Source organism: Epinephelus fuscoguttatus, linkage group LG21 (genome assembly GCF_011397635.1).
Source record: "Epinephelus fuscoguttatus linkage group LG21, E.fuscoguttatus.final_Chr_v1".
NCBI lineage: Eukaryota > Metazoa > Chordata > Actinopteri > Perciformes > Serranidae > Epinephelus > Epinephelus fuscoguttatus.
In genome coordinates this window covers 24,195,190-24,214,548 of record NC_064772.1, presented here as the reverse complement: position 1 = coordinate 24,214,548, position 19,359 = coordinate 24,195,190, and the positions used below count along the sequence as shown (strand labels likewise).

General features: G+C 42.5%; 1 protein-coding gene across 1 annotated transcript; it reads left to right on the top strand.

Moving 5' to 3' along the window:
- Window positions 1–10,425: 10,425 nt before the first annotated feature.
- Window positions 10,426–18,106, top strand: pi15a (peptidase inhibitor 15a). The gene is made up of 6 exons (XM_049565744.1): window positions 10,426–10,625; window positions 10,774–11,094; window positions 12,067–12,185; window positions 14,080–14,212; window positions 14,296–14,411; window positions 16,309–18,106. Exons 2-6 carry the CDS (start codon window positions 10,825–10,827, stop codon window positions 16,442–16,444), a joined length of 774 nt encoding a protein of 257 aa, XP_049421701.1. The 5' UTR covers window positions 10,426–10,625; window positions 10,774–10,824; the 3' UTR covers window positions 16,445–18,106.
- The last annotated feature ends 1,253 nt before the right edge of the window (window positions 18,107–19,359 follow it).

Genomic DNA, 19,359 nt, shown 5'->3' with positions numbered 1-19,359 from the left:
AGTGTCGATTTTTTGAAGCACAAGTGTTCCAAGACAGTGTTTCGATCCCTGCTTCGGCACACCCACAATTACGAGACTACCCAGAGCGAGGCCTCGTTTAGAGGCAGTCTTTAGGCTTTTTCGGGTCTTCCACTTAGATACAGTTCTGACACACAGCCAGCAGATGTCACTCTTCTGACTGTATGAAATGCTTCGAAGCAGTTGTGTCAAAGTGGTCCACTGGTTAATGAAGGTTCGATTTCACCATCACTACAAATAGCTGTTTGCTGCTATATTAATGCTGTGAATGTCATATACTGAACCTTTGTGCAATTCTTATTTCTATTTATTTGAGTTACCTGTGCTGATGGTGAATCTGCTGCTGCTGGAGGGACATCTTGGCATGCTAGAGCAAAACATGGCCCCCTAAAGCTGAACTCTTAAATACAGGAAGTGTCCAATCATCATGGGGGAGTTGGGATGTATAGTTGAGATTTTGTTAATTTCTTTACACTATATTAGTGTGCGAAAATGTTTATACTGAAACTAATGTGTAGGTTTGTAGTTTCTGTGGTAGTGTTTGTGTTACTCCTTTGTTTCAAACATGGTCTGATCAGCCATTATAGTATATGTTCCCCTTTGTGTTTAGACTGTTATATCAGTTTGGACAGTTCATCTTTATGAATGTTAAGTCAGCACACCCTGATTTAAGTTCTGTTTAGTTCAGGGATTGGCAGCCATTACTATCAAAAGAGCCATTTTGGCCAACGAAGAAAAATAAAAATCTGTTTGGAGCCACAAACCATATTTGAGCCTCATGATAAAGGTAACACAGCCCTTTAAGTCAAATTTAGCTTGTCAACATTACTAATAGATCTAAATGAGCATTCATTTATATGTTTTAGCACAAAGTAGTTTCTCTGCAGTTGACTATTTATGATTATTTGGTACTTTAACTTTGCAGCATTGCCAATAAAAGCAAACAAATTTGTCCACATACTATTGAATCATCTATTTTCCCCTGTGACTTTTCTCTTTCGGAGTTGAAATCCACAGCTAGCCCAGCTAGGGAGACTCAGGACTACTGTAGCCATCGCTAATGATGTTTTAAGAGGGAAAGGCGCCAGTTCCAACATGTGACGCACATTTTAGTTGACAAAAGTCGGTTTAAATCGGTGTATGGCTACTAATGTAAGAATCACTTTAGGCCTACAACAATAAATGAAAATTAAACTGTTGTTAAAGCCACAGGGAGCCACTTGAGAGGGGCTGCATGTTGCCTATCCCTGGTTTGTTCATCTCTTGTGTGGGCCCTGAACTTTATTACATATTTTGTGAATTGTTTTCTCCCTTTTTGGGTGAATAAACCCTCTTCTCTGACACCTTATGCCTGCCAGCTCGGTTCCTCACAGCTTCCAAGGGCAATACATAAAGAAAATAGTGCCCTACAAATGCACCATTTTCTCATGATTGAGGAATGTTTGCTAAAAACTACAATGCCCAGCTCTTTAGGAAATGGCCTTTTTGAAAATTTAATTTAGAAAGTGTATCTTAAGTAAATGATTTGGAGGCTTTTGATGGCTACGTAGCACTCATGGATTTTGGCTTCTACTTTACAGTATGTCTTTACAACATGCTTATGTGAGTATGTGAGTAGCCACGCTTGTTTTTTTATGATATGATTGAATTAAAATAATTGTAAAACTGAAGTTTAGAAATCCTGAAAGCATCTCACAGGTAGCACAAGATAAATGAAGCCAGGTTTTTCTGTCATGATACAATCAAGCTGCAGGGACCATGACCTCTCAGTATTTGCTCCATAAAACTTGGTTTGTTTGCACTGAACCAGAAGAACCAAGCCGTAAATTCTTACGAGGGATGCCACCTGCCGCAGCGGGTTCAAGCCTCACAAAGGGGGGCGCAGTGCAAAACATCTGAGGTCACCTTGTTTGGAGAGAGAGGAAGACCAAGAGGGAGAAACCAGTCTAAATGGGTTATTTTCAAAAACTGTGACCGATCAAATAAAGAAAAAATACTGTGACAAACATGTCCCCTGCCTTGACCCCAAACAACAAGATTGTTCTGGCTCAGCATTTGGGAAATATTCAATAAAGTATGAGACACTTTGACTAGTCACATCAACTGTAGTTGGGAAAACCTAGAAATTGCACAAAGCCAAGTGCAAGGATGACGAAGACAAGAGGCCAAAAGGGGTACTCCCAGAAACCCTCAGAGAGTTTGCTTCATCTTAACTTGAAATCCATCACTTCCATGGAACACAGAGCACAAGAAAGCTTGAGCTCTCCTGATAAGCCGGATCCAACGAAAACATTGATGTCATCACAAGTACAGCCTGGGCAAGAACCTGCTAACGACAGATTGATGATTATTCCTTCGACGTCATTGACCCAAACACAAGTGAGACAGATACGCAAGAAGCCTGTCTGATTCGGGACATCTTACATTTCTTTTGTGATATCATATTACTCACAAATCAAATGTGAATTGAATTGTTGTTGCTGTTTTTGTATGTAGCCTTCTGAACTCTCGTCATCTCAGGCCTGATTCCCAGATTTCTGTCTTCCTCAAAGGCCAAAATCAAGAGAGCAAACAACAACTGTGGAAGACTGAAAGAAACACAGGAAAAAAACAGAATAACATTTTCTTGTTTTAACTCTGTTTAAGGTCTAATTGTGGCCTCATTTGCTCCTGAGCTAACACTCTAGATTAGCACACAGCATCGCATCAAGTGATACTGTATACTGGAACACAACGTTTCTCTCCATCACTCTGCACAATATTTTGAAACATGTTGCAGCTGGAAAATGTCCCGGCTAGATTTGTCATGTCGAATCAACTTACAACACACTTAACACAACAAAGACCAAGCTTTAGTAACATCTTGTTGAATCCACTGTGCCAAATCCATAGTGCAGAAATCCACTTTCAAACGTAACCACTGTGAGATGAAGTTTTTCCTGTAACAATGGTGTCTACTGAGATCACGAAAGGAGCAACCAACGGTGTAACAATGGTATCACTTGTGTTATTGTACTTTGCTGCACGGTTTTCTGGCAGGTAGCTGCTTGAACGGGCCCTAATAGGATCAAGGAAGAAAAGCTGACATAAAAAATAATCCGACATAACAATTTGCATATTCTTTACCGATGAATGGTACGGTTCACCAGATGTCACCGCTGCACTCTGGACGCAAATTCTGCAAGTTGCAGCGCTCGCCTGTGCTTTGCAGCCACACAAAAGCTCTTACCAGGTGCCAAGTAAGCAAAGATCAAGTCTTAAACCACCCAAGTAGGGATCGGGACTGAAGCTTTTCTTTCACTTCATGATAATGGCCACTTCTTCATGAGGAGTAGTGAAAGTTTCAGCCGAATCATAAATCATGCGCAAAATTTTGGTCATAGGAAAAACAGATTTTAGCAGAAGCGGGATCAGAAGGTATAAAAGTGGACTGAGGCAGCTAGTTTATGATCTGTTTCACTTTCACAATTACAAGCATGTATTAGAATTACAAAGACTAGGGCGCCTTGACCTCAGAATAGTTCAATGCATCTCTGCCAGGGAGAGGAGTCCCAGAGGTCCTGCCCTGCCCTGCCTGAGAGAGTCCCAGCCACAGGGCCTGTCTGCCAGGGCCCAGCTCATTGCTCATCTGCTGTCTAGACTGCCTCCAGGCCTACCCAGCCGCAACCTGATCCAGCCAGCGTGCATCTCACCATCTCTTCTGTTCCCAACTGGCCGAGGCAGGTCACAAAAAATTCACGTTTATCAGAATAAGTAGCCAATCTGCATTCAGTAGAGCTCTATACGTGTGCAAAAAGGAACTCTGTATAGGTTGTTGTGGTTTTGGCAGCTCACTCCTGAGTCCCAGGTGATATTTTTTGTTACCTGCTGTCATGAAGATACATCATAAAACGCCTCAGCTCTAACTTTAGGTCCTGCTGGATTTTTCATGTTTGCCTGTCTTGTTCTCGTAGCTGACATCTGAACCTCTTGAGAAATGTCTGTGTGTGACCACAGCCCCGTCTCTGTGCAGTCTTACAAGGCCCGAGCATCAAAGATGGTTGTAAATGTCTTATAGATGGGTGAGAATATCTGGGGGCAAAGGAATGTAACATGTCAAAAATAGATGCACAAGCTGAGCTACTTATTCCTGACGAAAAAGAAAAGCCCCCCCTCCCCCTCCTCTAGTAATCCCTCAGGTTTTTCCCACAGTTTAAGCAGTGTTTCGGGGAAAGGGGTGTTTAATTGTGTATGTTCTGCCGGCATAATGTTTGTTAAGATTGTTTGAAACAGTTTACAGGCCCTTGCATAACGCTAATGGCGCAGCAACTTGCTAGTTCTGTTGTTTTCCCTTATGTTTCTTACCTTTTGTCATCTTCCTCCAGGAATTATCCTTTGATTCATTATCCACAAACAATAATAATTTTTAGAATCCTGCCCAGTCTAACCCTGAATATCTCCCACTGTTTACTCTTTATGCTGCCTTAATGGTCTTTATAGTCTGTTTCCTTCCTGTGACCGAGGTTGGCGACAAAGTCACCTTAGATTCCACTGAGCAGCCAAACAACAGTCAGACTTGTATCTAGACAACAGGGAGAAAACATCCAGTCTGGAACAGATTCTCTACGGTCATGTTTGTGGAGGTCGCTCTTCAGTAAACACAAGACAATGTAGCTTTGAGTTATATTGGGTGATCTCTCAGCAGTAAGTACTGTAGGTACAGTACCAGCTGGCATTGCAGTCCGTCTCTTGCCAGTTCTGTGAGCGAAAAAACGTATTTTATCAGTGTTGTTATATTCTCACCTTGGTGTATATACACTCTAAACACAGCAGGAATTTAATTTTGAATTAAATTGAAGCTCAGCGAGGGCACTCTTTGATCAGGAGACTCGGATATTTATTGACTTAATTACTGTGCTTGTTACTCTTTGGACAAGGGAGGAGTAATAATCCACTCCTGAACTTCTGACGGGGACACAGGGTTGAAGCTTACTCACCCGCAGGTTTTTTTCACTGTCAACAAGCCTTCGCCCCGTCGTAAGTTAGCAGACTGTGTGAAACATACAGTATTTGCTATGTAACTGCATATTCCACTGATACAATGTTTAACAGCTGTGTGTGGAAGAAAGCAGCCTGGACAGCTTGAAATGTAGAGACTGGGCTTCTTACCAATATAAACCACTCTTGAAATGTCACTTTTTCTTTTTGCAACCACGCCAACAAAAACCAAACTCATGACATAACAACTTCCCAGCTGCCCCAACACAATTGCCTTTCAAAAAGCCAATATACAGTAAGACTTATTTTCGTAGTAATGAGTAGTCTCTTTTATCAGACTCCCTATATTTGCATTACTTGGCACGGATGATTAAAAGAAAAGTCAGACAGTTTGGGAAATACGTTTTGCTTCTTTGCTGAGAGTTAGATGAGAAGATTGATACCACTTTCATGTGTATATGGTAAATATAGTGAAGCTCCAGCCAGCAGGTGGTTAGCTTAGCTTAGCTTAGCTTAGCTGAGCATAAGGTGTAGAAACAGGAGGAAACAGTTAGCATGAATGTGTCCAAAGGTAAGAAAAGTAGGGATTTTAAACAGGCCTTCAGAAAGCACATCGGCTGTGGTTCAGAGGTAGAGTGGGTCATCCACCAATCAGAGGATCGGCGGTTCGATCCTTCAGCTCCTCCAGTCTGCATACCAAAGTTTCCTTGGGCAAGACACTGAACCCAAATTGCTCCCGATGGCTGTTCCATTGGTGTGTGAATGTGTGTGAATGGTTACCATGTGGCACCATGTACGGTAGCCACAGCCACCAGTGTGTGAATGTGACATGTAGAGTAAAAAGTGCTTTGATTGGTTGGAGGACTAGAAAAGCGCTATAAAAGTGCAGTCCATTTACTTTGAGGCCAATTTGACATAGAGGCCAAATTGTGTAACAACAAATAGGTCCAGGTCTGTCACATGATGCCATGGGGCCCAAAAAGACTTACCCAAAGACATGCACTGGGAAAGAGACATCTGTAAATCAATGGATACATTTTTTGAGCGTCACAAGTCCTGCAAAATGACTCATTCCACTATCGGGAATTGAACCACCTGTCTGATAACATTTCTAAAGTCCTGAAGTGAGCAGGACGATAAACAGGAAGTTAGCTGCTCAGTCGGTGAAAGCCTCCAGTGTGCTTGCTCTATGGGCCAACAGTGTGGAAGATCTGGGTTACAGCCAAAATACATGGGACAAGGACGCGGCGTGTCACGTAGGCGGAGCGGAGTGAGGGTTTCTACCTGCTACACTGACTCCATCTCTGTAGCATTTGCTTGCTGCCAGCTTCACTGTGTGTGTTGACTTTGCAAAGTGGTAATGCAGTTGGTTATGAAGGGTTTGGACGCATATAGACTACATTAACTGGTACTGAATTAACTACCTGGATCATTTTAACTACAGGATGCATTGATTTGAAATGTTAAAACACACTCATTGCTCTGCTGCTTTGCATTTCCTTTGGTCCAGTGAGTTATTAATGTTTGTCATTTTTAAACAGATTGTTCTCGTTGTTTTACAGTTCTATGTAGGTTTTACCTGTGGGAGGGCCAAGGGGCCGTGAGCAGACAGTTGAGCAGCGTGGTTCCCGTGCAGGCAAGTGTGGCTTCTGTGGTCAGTGAAGCAGCTTCAGCTCATTGTAATGGTCGCAGTGTGCTGCAGGTATGCTGCGGCTGATGTGTCGCACTGCGCCCATGTCCCATGTATATTTGCTGTTATTTCATACCCAGCAAGTCAAACTATTTTGGCTTCATACACTACTGAGCAACTTTTATAGGAATGAATGGGGCCCCGTAGATGCATAATTATAACTAGATACTGGGTGCCAAGATGGCGTCTATTCAGTTCCATTAAATTGCCATCCTGGAGCATACATGAAAAAAAGCCTCTGCTTTTTAGATTTAATTCAGGTTTAGTTCAAGATGTCCTGTCAGTTTTTCAAGGTGTCCTTTCAACAGTTTATACAACATCTTTTTTGTAATGGTGGTGAATGGGAAAGATGCTTTTTGGGCCACAGAGGATTTTTTTTGCTGTAATGCTGCGAGTGGCCACTGGGGGAAAATTAGAAGCAGAGCTCAGGCTCCCTCAGTCAGATCCATCCCTCGCTCCTCCACAGCTACACCCTCTTGTCCAAAAATGTGCATGTCGGGTTGCAAAAATCCAAGATGGCGACAGTCGAAATGCCTAACTCGAGGCTTCAAAACAATCGTCCACAAACCAATGGGTGACATCATGGTGGCTACGTCCATTATTTTTACAGTCTATGATGCAGAGCTGAGTTACGTATTTTTCAAAAAGACAAGAGTGGTGTTAATCGTCTCATCTACCTCTTAGCAACAAAGCAATTAGCTGAAAAGTTGAGCTTTTCCCTTTAACAAATTTATAATGACACAAAATAAATGCAAATCCAAACATACTAACCACTGTGAACAACTTAATCTGCTTGTGAACAACTTAAATTTGGTCTTTCATCTCACATTAGACGCCTTTATTTTTTTTCATCCATCCATTCACATGCTACTGATCTCTTAGTGACTTTCCCATGCGCCGTGGATTCTGCCAGGGCAGTAACAATAGCCTTTGGGTGGAGTGCACAGCTGAGCTGGAGTCTACAGCATGTGCTTTGATTGCTGGAATAGTGGACAGAGCGAAGAGCCATCCTGAGGAGATTTTGTTTCTTATTGAATAGTCCAGGTCAGTACGCTATCCTCCAGACCTGGGTCAAAAAACTGTCCAATAACACTTATCTGCTTTGCATGAAAAACAGATGATTGGTTGTTTTTGTCTTGGATTTACTGCACAAATGCACATGATGCTCCATACGAGCCAAAACCATGGAAAGTCTATTTACTCAGAATCTTATAGTTTTGAATTCCTCTGCCTTGATTGGATGCATCTACAATCATAATCACTGCAACACTTGTTGAGTCTGTCTATTGTCCATATGCTATTCCTCTTTCCTGCTTTCCCTCTTGCTCACCACTGCACCTCATTCTCTCTGCTGTACTGGCATCAACACTGGGCTTCGAGAGGCCTCCGGAGAGGGGGGAACGCACGGGGGAAACTTGGAACAATATATTGTAGGTAAATAAATGCTCTGTCTGAAAAAGAATGCCTTTCCAAAACAGACCCAAGGCCACTCACAGCAGCATGTGCCCCAAATAATGCCCTAATTACTCTGATAATATGATAATAATGCTTCGACCTCTTCGAAGTCACTGGGTTCACTGTGCAAACAAGTACCAGCACTCTGAGACTGAGGGAATATCATCTGGGGCCTTGAGGAGACTGCACGTGAAGAAACTGTGTGTGTGTGTGTGTGTTTGTGTTGGGGAGAGGGAGCGAGGGAGCGAAGGAGCGAAGGAGCGAGGGAGAGAGACACATACAGTGGAAGTACAGTATTCTATTAAATCCTGATTTTCCACAATGAAACTAAACGTCTGACTCCATTGTTAAGTCTTGGATCAGAAGCCTCAGGCCAAATAAACATAAAGATAGTGTGAAATGCTGTGAAACAGGTGTATGTTAAGCTAATCTGATAATACGGACAATAATATGGCTATAAAGCACGGGGATAGGATCTCAGCGCCGTGTCGATCTGAATCTTTGGCCGGCGGGCCGTGCTGGCTGGAGAGTGGCCTGACTATTGATACCAGATGAGAGGATGAGTCAAAATACTGAGCAGATGCGATGCTGCATAGTCATAACAGGAAAAAAAAAAGACAGCAAAATCACATCACATCTCAAAATATACTTAAATTGTTAAATAAATCTGTTGCTTGAGTCTAGTTCTGTGGAAATAGATTAAAAATATTATTTGAAAAAGCACTTTTTTATTTAAAAAAGATGCCCCGTAGTAGCTCCGTTCAACTCGTATCTTACACTGCAAGTATTCAGAGTTCACTCAGAGGTAGCTGATGGTCTGTTTGAGTTTGGAATTAATGCTGAAGACTTATGCTTTCTCATTGTGCACCAGCTTTTCCTCTCTGGCTGCCCACAAAGGTGTCTCCTGTGTTATTTTAGCTAAGAGTAAATAAGGTCAACATCACATCTCCAATCCTCACGAGTGCAATACCTTTAAATATTTGACGTTTGTCCTTAAAATTCAAGTCAGGACCTTCTGCTTAGTGTCCTGGCATTCAGCACAGCCCTGGATCAGGTATAGGAAGTCAAAATATTCAGCTAATCTGTCATGATTTATCTAACTCTGACAACTTTCCATCCCAGTGGAACCGTCAGTCTGTTGAGGAAGAGCAGCAGGGGAGAGCAGGAGCTCAAATGTATGGATGGAGTGAAACGGAGGAGAAAATCTTCGCCATGCACCACTCTTGAGTGATATATCCCTTTCACCAATTCCAGCACCTGAGAAGTCCATCACTTCCAAGAAGGTTTTTTTGGGAAAGCACCAGTTGTCGGCAACAAGAGAGGAGGAGGGAAAGAGCAAGAGAGAAGCAGAAGAAAAAAGGGGGGGAGGAAAATTGTTCCTGCGTCACGTTTCTTTAATTTGTTCACCAGCTGCCAATGAAAATGATGACCTGCAGAGGGTCTTTTTTCCCTCTTGGCTCTGCATCTGCACTGGCAAACCACACAGCTGGAGCTACGCACTGAACAAGTGTAATCTTTATAGTATAATGAATACGACAAAGAAGACTGATAGGACACATGGACTCGGCTTTCACACTGATTTGACTCATAAAACTGCTGGCTTCCTCCCACCCATGAGTTTATGTGGATGTCCTGACCAGTGACCAGGGGAGCTTTGGGAAGTGAGTGTTAGGAGCTTCAATCAATCAAGTTAATTCAGTCAATATTGTGAGAATATTGCGGGCTAGTGAAAGGCATGGGTGTAGGTTTCGTTCCAACACTATGGGTGACCCATGTGAAACTGGGGTTGGGGTGTTCCACCAGGAAATTTTGAGCTCAAACACTTTTTTATGCATGTATTTGTGCATTTTCTGCATCAGCTGATGATGGAAATGTATTTAACTTCACCAAAATAAAAGTCCTTTGCTACTTACTTCTACATATTGAGGGGGACGTGTCCCCTGCGTCCCCCTTGAAATCTACGCCCATGGATTGAGGGTTCATATTGCAAGATAAGAATTAAAATATTAACATAAATTATAAGCATATTAACAACATACTTCACACCAACAACATCCATGATAAAGACCTGCTTTTAAGAACCCAAACGAAGTCATTAGTAGTCATTTAATATGCTCTATCAACCTTCATGTACTTCATTAATTAAATGCTCTCCCACATCCTGCAGCTGCGCAAATGTTACGCAGATGTCATGATGAAACTGACCAACATCTGCCAGGAACGAATTCGGGAAAACCAAACTGTGTTTCAGGTGACAAGGAGGGGCTGCGCGTCTACCTCCGAGGCAGGCGCACTTCCTGCATCGTCCACTGCCACAGCCTATATAAACCCCCAAAGACGGACTTCTCCTGAAGCACTCACAAAGTTTGCAAAGCGCAAAAACTGCTCACTTGCAGCCCTCCCTCTCTCTCCAATCCATTACTGAGGCTTTGGAGGTGACACAGCCTTGGCAACGCAGGCACAAGGCACCGCTGCGCAAGAAAAGGTGAGACCAAAGACTGTGTGGAGGAATGTCAGTAGTATTTCTGTCCCGTACTGGACGTTTGACGCTTGGTTTATACATGTCTGAACTGTAATGCGCCTCGTTTGCGCGCACCAAGACAGCACTTTAATTTCGTCTTCTTTCTTTTCAGATCACTCCAAGACGCGGGATATTTCGTCTGCAGTTACCTAAAAAAGCAAACATGAAAAGTCAATTATTTGCCGTAGACTTGATACTTCTGTGCATATCTTGCGGAGCAAGTGCATTGGCCACGACTATTCCTGCTGTCTCCTTGCCAGCCGCCAATTTCACCAATCTTGGCGCAGCGCACAGCTATGGAACAAACACCACGGCTACTTCTAAAACCAGGAGGAAGCGTTATATTAGTCAGAACGACATGCTGGCCATTCTTGACTACCATAACAAAGTAAGAGGGAAGGTGTTTCCACCGGCGTCCAATATGGAATACATGGTAAGTGAAGCCTTTCATTCATATTTGATTCGTTTTTATCTATTTGCGTAATAATCCTGGAGCCATGTACTGTATGCCTCCTTAATGTTTTATGATCATATGCATGTTCTGCTAGTGGCCAAACTGCATGCAACAAGTAAAATGATTTGTCATAGGAAATGATGGAGAATCTGATTTAATAGCTGTGGTTTTGTGAGGAAGTAAAGTGACAGATGTCTTGGAGTTTGTTGGCAGCTTCAGCTGTTGAGCAGATTGCACTGCAGGAGACCACCAAAGCAGTCACTTCTGAGGGAACAGGGGTCATGTATGGTGCCATTAGCCTACGAGCAGTGTTATTTGGAGAGAGCAGCAGTGGTCACTTCATGGCAAAGTGGGAAAAATTTTGAATCAGACTTTTAATTTCATCTATATGTTATTTTTTCAGCTATAGATAAAATGGTGTGAAGCAGTATAAGGCTCATTTTATTTTGAAAGGGTATTCCAGTGGCTCTCTGGGCCAAAAATAGCAACTGAGCTGACACATTTCCATTTTTAAAATCTCCATCCTCCATTGTTGCACTGGTAAAGGTGCAATGAGGGCGTCTATTGACAAAACTACTGTAGAATGATGTAATCGGAGAAAGTCTCTCCACATTGCTCCAGACACAAACCATTCCCAGTCACACCGTACAGGAGTGTGGCCGTTGACAAGTGTGGATAGATATCTGGTATTCTTAACTTCAAGCTGTCCAAGTCCCTGTCTATTCAGTGAAAGAGTTACATTAGACACTGGGCAACAAACTTTCTCCGCTTACGTAACTGATTTGATGGATGACTTCTGCGTCTCGCCATGGCAACACCTGTAACAGTGCTATGAACCCAAGCGCAGACTCTTATCTCACATCTCACTGCTGAATGAAGATCTAGTGTTGATATTTTCCGTCAGTTATGTAATGGGTTTCCAAGTTCCCACCTGTGTCCCTGTGTGTTTAGGTGTGGGACGACACCCTGGCTAAGACGGCCGAGGACTGGGCTCATGCCTGCCTGTGGGAGCACGGGCCACCTCACCTCCTCAGGTTCCTGGGTCAGAACCTCTCCGTCAGGACAGGACGGTGAGTGACCTTTGACTCCCCTCCCCCTCCCTGACATCTGCTGCTCCTCTCGGGAATTACTCTCGCTCTCTCTCTGTCTCTCAGCAGTCATGGTCGTTGCCTCGCTGCCCCCTTCTTCTTTTCTCCTAAAGCTTTTTGCACTGTGACCCAGTGACTGCTTGAGGAATGCTCCTGTGACCCTGCAGATAAACAAAAGTTGTGTTTGCAGCCATGACCCCTGAGGACAAAGGCGCATCCCTTTAGTGGGTCTTGACTTTCCGTTTGGAAACACAGGGCACCTTCATGTCTTCCTACAACTTTTAGATTTTACTGAGGAGCAACATGAGACTCAAGGGAATACAGCTTATTCTGACTGTTTCTTGTGACTTGCAGAGAGAGTTCTACAGTAAAGTTATTTCCCAAAAACGTAATAGATCTAAGTAGCATTACCATTCTGTTGACTTGCAGAAAACAATCCAAAAATTATACTGAAGTTTTTTTTTAGTAAGAAATAATGTTAATAATTAAACTTGATAAACGTTTCCCTTAATGCGAGATCATGTGCCGGGGTTCAGATCTTGATAATTATTATTATCTGATTTTTCAGAGGACCTGGGCCATGATGAAACCAAATCATTCAAGTTGCCTTTAAACTCTGAATTAGACAAGTGCAGAAAGCATTATAAACACGCTTTGTTTCTCTTTATTTACAATCAGGGTCATGGCGGCATGGAGCCATTTGGCTTTGTCAGACCAGTGTGCCTCTTAACACAGAAATGGATTGAACTCTATGCTTCATTGTACTGCAGTAGGGCTGGGTATTGTTACTCGATATGTTAAAGGTATTGACCAAAATAACCCAGTACCAAGTGGTGTCAAAACATCTCCAGTCAAACAATACCTGCATTCAATCGTTTTTGTGCTGGGGGTCTGATCCTGGATCAGCAAACTTTCTGTTGCTGCCATCTCCAGGCAAGTTCAATGTGCCTAGTTAGCACGAGCTAACTCAGGAGCAGTGGCTAATATCCAATACCGAGCCATTAAATGGCCCCAACAAAATCACACTGACACCAGCATGGCTCAACTCTGTTATTAAACCCCTTAAAAACATTTCATTAGCTATGTGATGCTAACAGTTAGCCCTGTCATTGTGTGTGCACAGCCACATGGACTCTCTCAACTCTCCCCGGCACAGAGGTCATACTTCTGCAGCAGTAGCTACAATCCATATGGTCTGTGGTGATGTCAAGCCCTGTAGAGTTGGCAGTTCAGCATGCCAAGATGGCACTAAAACATTTGAAAGTATGGCTTTACTACACGCCACTCCATAGGAGTATTGAATGAAATACTCTACTGTGTGTATTAATTCAAGGGTACTAGTATCATAATCTTTAAATGATAATCAGCCCTGCACCAAAGAACATGTTTGAATACCTTACAAATCAACCTGGTAGTTGTGAAAACAATTATGAGAATTCAATCATTGTTAAGTGTTAAAAATGCTGCCGTTCAGCTTCAAACTGAAGCTCTAGCACTTCTTCAACATGTCCTTTTTGACTTTGGCCAGTTTGTGAATGTGGTTTTGATATTGCAGACAGTGCATATTGTGTTTCAGAACCTCAGGTCGCTTCATTGTTACTGTGGTCACAGTGGTTTGAAATATGTAGTAGATGTTCTAAACACCACCACCAACAACAATTACAACCATTCATGGTAACTTGCAGTCGGTGATGGCCCGGTCCACAATGTGACAACATTTTAGATCTTCCCACTACCTGACCTGCATGTAATGAAACACCAAAAATTGCTCTGAAGCAAGAATCACAGATCCAAGTCTGTGTCTTCAAGTTTGTTGTGTTCTGAATAATGACATGTACAGTGTAGTTTACTGAGCACGTCTGTTTTCTGTTTGCAGCTATCGATCCATTCTCCAGCTGGTGAAGCCATGGTATGATGAGGTCAAAGACTACTCCTTTCCATACCCTCGTGACTGCAACCCTCGATGCCCTCTCAGATGCTATGGACCCATGTGCACCCACTACACACAGGTACACTGATAAAACCAGTATAACATAATATGAATCGGTGTAACAGTGGCATTAACGGGCTGCTGATCTGTCTTATTTTATAGATGGTGTGGGCAACATCCAACAAAGTGGGCTGTGCTGTTCACACGTGCCATAACATGAACGTATGGGGCTCAGTGTGGAAACGGGCAACGTATTTAGTTTGCAACTACTCACCCAAGTAAGTATACTGTACTGTAATGCCAACGAACCTGTTAACCTAATGACGATAGGGTGACGACAGGCTTAATCCCGACACAGACGGCTCTGTTCTGTGCTGAGTTGTGAAATGCCACCCATGTTGTTGGGGAGATTCAAGTAACCTCGATACAAGCCTGTGAAGCGGTACCACATTACCAAAGCCACGACACAGAAGAGAAATTCTCAAACAAATTCCAAGAATCAAAGCCCGTTTGGACTTGTGACTGACTTGTGACCCAGGTTCTTTAATCCCACCGGTTTGGGACATATGTAAGAGTAACACGCTCAGGACACTGATGACCTATTTTAGCTGCTTGGTATTTTAAACATGGCTTCTCTTCTGTGAGTCTTGGGTCAGGCTTCCTGCTCTGCAGAGGTCACTGTGTGTCAAAAACTGGAGGCTGCTTTAACATCAGCTGGCATCTTGAAACTGGATGGTGTCAAGATTGCATTTAGCTGTTTTCCATTTACACAAGGTGTCACTGATACACATGCTTCTTTCTTATTTGCTCACAAAGTACAGATTTTTATGTCATCTGAAAGTTTGTTCATTTCTGGAGCTTTCAGTCATATCACATGATCTTCCTCACCAGATAGATGTGCAGCCCAGTTTGTCATGAAATTATAGATGTTCAAATTTCCATTTTTTTCAGAGCGCTGTACAGGCTTTTGGGTAAACTTAATTTTTAGATGAATATCATGTCATATGAGTGAGAACACCAGAATAGCCACTAAATGGACATTAAGATTAGATTGTTTTGAGCATCATTATTTGCCTCTTTGAAACAATATATTGTATATGGCAGCAGGCATATCTCTTCTGGATATGGCTGCTGCCATCTTGTGCTGGTGACATCACAAGATAGGCAGTAGTGATCTTGATAGTACAGAGTTCCCGATCCAACCAATTGTAAGCAGCACCACTGATCAAGAGCACACCGAGTGGCACACATGACGTTTAACCCCTTTTTTATAGCATCAAATAACTTATTAAAACAGAGCATAACCTGAGCACAGCGTAAAAAGAATTACCTAAAATAATAGAAACCACCTTTGGTAAAATTTATTTGACATGTACTTTGATTTTTTTTAGTTTAGCCCATGCCCTATTCACTAATATGGAGGGGGCGAGGTTTATGAGCAAAACTGCAGCCAGCCAGCAGGGGGCGATAGAGGTGTTTTGGCTAATTTAATAGAGTCATTACCCCGTTGTCTTATTTTGTGCTTATCTGTACTCGACACCAAGTCCCAAGCTCCGAGGATGGCTGAAGTGCCTGCTTCACCATAATTTGTAGAGTGCCCTCACCTGTGACCCACATATTGCATGAACACCTTAAGCACTGCGAGGGGACCACCCTGTGACGGGTAGCAAGGTCTTGCTGAAGTGCAAGACACAAGAGGCAGCCAGAACTTTACCACACGCTTGACACACCCATATGCACGCCAGCCCTCTTGGTTCTAGCCAACTGAGACATCAGGTCCGGCATACATTCCCCGAACGTAGGGTCTGGAGATCAGGCAGAACACCCTAACCCTCCAAGTCCAACTCTAGATCCAGAGTCGGGTAACCATGGTTAATTACACCGTGGGTGGGTGCTCGAGACAGCCACCCGAGTTTAAATAAGCTGTCACGTTGTCCATCTTAATTATACAGTTTATGTTTGAAACTGATAATAAACAGTTTCCCTGGTTTGTTCTTTATGATAAGTATATTGACAATCCATATTTATTCATTCATCATCATTTACCCTCCATTTTAGGTGTTTTTAGACAGAAATCATTTACTGATTTAAGTTCAAATCTTATGAAAAAAAGGAATGAACTTCTCCAGTCATCCCTGACTCCATTGACACTGTCTGTATATTCCTGTCTTTCAGGGGCAACTGGATCGGAGAGGCTCCCTACAAAGTAGGCGTGCCCTGCTCCGCCTGCCCTCCCAGCTACGGGGGCTCCTGCAGCAACAACATGTGCTTCCCCGCTCTCAAGACAAACTACCTGCACTGGTTCAAATAAACACAGGTTTCCTCTCGACATAAGCTGACAACCGACAGTACCACAGAGACACTATTTTAATCCCGTAAGGATTTGCACAACAGTCGTGGACCACACTATTTTGTATATATGGGCTTATTTAAAGACACAAACACACATTTGAAGGCAGCAGAAGATTTTTGATGACTTGTAAATAAACTGTAAATTAATTTGTTACATTTGAATTGATGAAATATAATTTATGTGTAGGATGGGTCCTTAAACACAGTCGATACTGTATGTGGTGCTGCATGTTTCACTCGTTACCACTGACAATGTGGTAATTAAGGACACAACAAGATCATGGCTGCTCATACCTGCTCACGTTGGTGCTACGGGCATCACACCTTCATGTTGTGTGCTCTGCCTTCACAGGAATGTTGTGATATAAAGATCAAAGCTCTTGACCTCAGAGGGTAAAACCTACACAGGCGGTGTCAGCTTGGTGATGTAGCTGCTGTAGGTACAACACACCTCAGACTCAAAGTCTATTGCAATTTCCATTTGTGACAAAAGTACTCTTACTGTAAGGTCTTTTTGAAGGCCTGATGGTGGCTTAGATCAGTGGTTCCCAAGTGTTCCAGCCAGGGGGTCCAGATTCGTTCTCAGTGATTAGTTCAAGGTCCTCACAGTTTCATATATTCAGCGTCATACTTGCATTTGGCCATGTTGTTAAGTTAGTTTGCTGGCTCTGTCAAGTAGCTGTCCATAAGTCACTCACTCTACAGCAGGAAACGGCACTTCAAAATAAAAGCTCTGTGCCGGAAATTCACCTAAAAATAAAACGTGTATTAGTCCATTCAGAATGGACCTGTGACCCACTTTTGGACCCCAAACCACCAGTTGGGAACCACTGGACACCTCTGTTGTCAATAGCCCTGCTTGTTTCAACATTCACACAGTGCATCTGCAGTTTTTACCTGCACTGATTAGGTTTTGTTTCATTACAGAATTCATGCTTTCACAGGTTATTTATGCAGAACAGAGCACATCTGACCCACACATCTGTTTTATAATCACATTTGTATATTACACACCAATATATTGATATATTGGACAAATCCATTGTTTATATTTTGTTATGATCACTGATGTAGTTTTCGGAGTTAGGCACTCAAGTGCACCTTAATTTTGTTCTAAATTTCCAAAAATACCAGGAAATTGTTATTATTTGTACATGTAGATAATCATTATACCTTGACTATCCTTAAAACAAGTATACTGTAAGTTATTCATTTTTATATGGGAAAAAAATATTTAATTGATATTCATTTTTTTTTATTGTTTTTGTAAAAGGACTGTAAATATATCTGAACAATTAAAAAGTACTGAATATAGTTCATTTGCATGTCAACTTTTATGATGCTGAAGGAAATTTACTATAAAGAAACTTGGTACATTTCTATTAACTAAGCACTAGCATAATATTGGCAACACTTTTGACTTTGGCAAGTGTGTCAGAATTTCCCTACAAATCAGGGCAGTTCAGCAGTGTAATGGAGACATGAAAAAAAATGTTGCCGTTGACACAGACCTTAGTGGGAAATAACGCATTACAGAATAGGAACATTTTCCGCACTGACTGTATTTAAATCAACATTCACAACAAGCTATTTATGCAATGAACTGCGCTTTTTTTTGTATTTGTAATAAAATGCTCTATTTTGAATGTGTCTTTTTTTTTTTTTTTTTTTTGAACAGTTCAACCCGTGCCTTGCCCCTGGCTTAAACAGTATCATTGTCCATTGTCTGTGGCTGCGTTTGTCTGAGCCCTTCCTCATGTCTGATACTGATTAGAGGTTCTGCCCACAGTACCAACGCGGCGCTTTGATTCTCAGCTTTCGCTTTCAATTAAAACGGTGCCATTGCAAAGTCCCACATCCTGCGTATCAAAGGCGGAGAGGGAGAAGAGAAAACACGCTGGGACTACATCTGAATCCTAATAAGAGAAGGTTGACTTTGGCCCCGTCCGTCCATGTCTACACAAATGAACAGACAGCTGATAGGGTTTCAGGGGACCCTCTTGTTTGAGTTTGTCCAATGAAACCATTGACCTCAGAGGGAGAGACAGGCAGTAGGGTGGAATGCTCGAAGAGGAAAGATGGAGAATGTGTGTCACTACCATGCATAGAGACTAAATCAAAATGTGGGCACGGAAAAAGACTGACAGGCTTAAAGAAGTTGACATTTTCTTGCTCTCCAGCTTTAAAGTGTTATGCAGAGGATGATGGAGAAAGTAGAGAGTTGGTAAGAGGTAAGGACAAACATAGAGGGAGAGCCATAAATGTTCTGATGTGTTGGGCAGATGCTGCAGTCTTTGCTCTTTTCTCCAGCTGGGATTTCAGGATGTGGTTCTGGGCCAGCCTGCATCAAAGATATATGCATCAACAGATCAACACATCATCAAGCAACAAATTAGCAAATGAGACTACCAACATCTGCGTTTCTTCAAGTGCAAACTGTGCTGCAGAAAACACCTTTACAGACGTTAGCTGCACTGCAACGCACTTTGGCAGGTTAGAAGACAACGCTATACATTTTCATGCGGAACTCTGCATAGCGTGAGGTTTTCAAACCGCTTCCTGCACTTTATTAAGAAACTACATCTGTGCAGACAGCCCTAAAAGACCAGCACACTCCCTGGAATCAACCATCAGAGAGTTTTCGAGGAACACATTAGTATGCATGGGAAAAATCCCTCTGTCTGAGCAAATGCCTGACCCGCAGCCAAACAGATGATTGGTGGATGTTTAAAAGGCACATCATTGGGATGAGGAGCAAGATGCTATGATGAGTTAGGCAACCTGCAGCTGACATTTACCTGGCTTATCCATCAGTAGCGGAGGCAGAGCAAAGGTTAAGGATATGGATTTGGGTTGGGATAAAAAGCAGCCTCT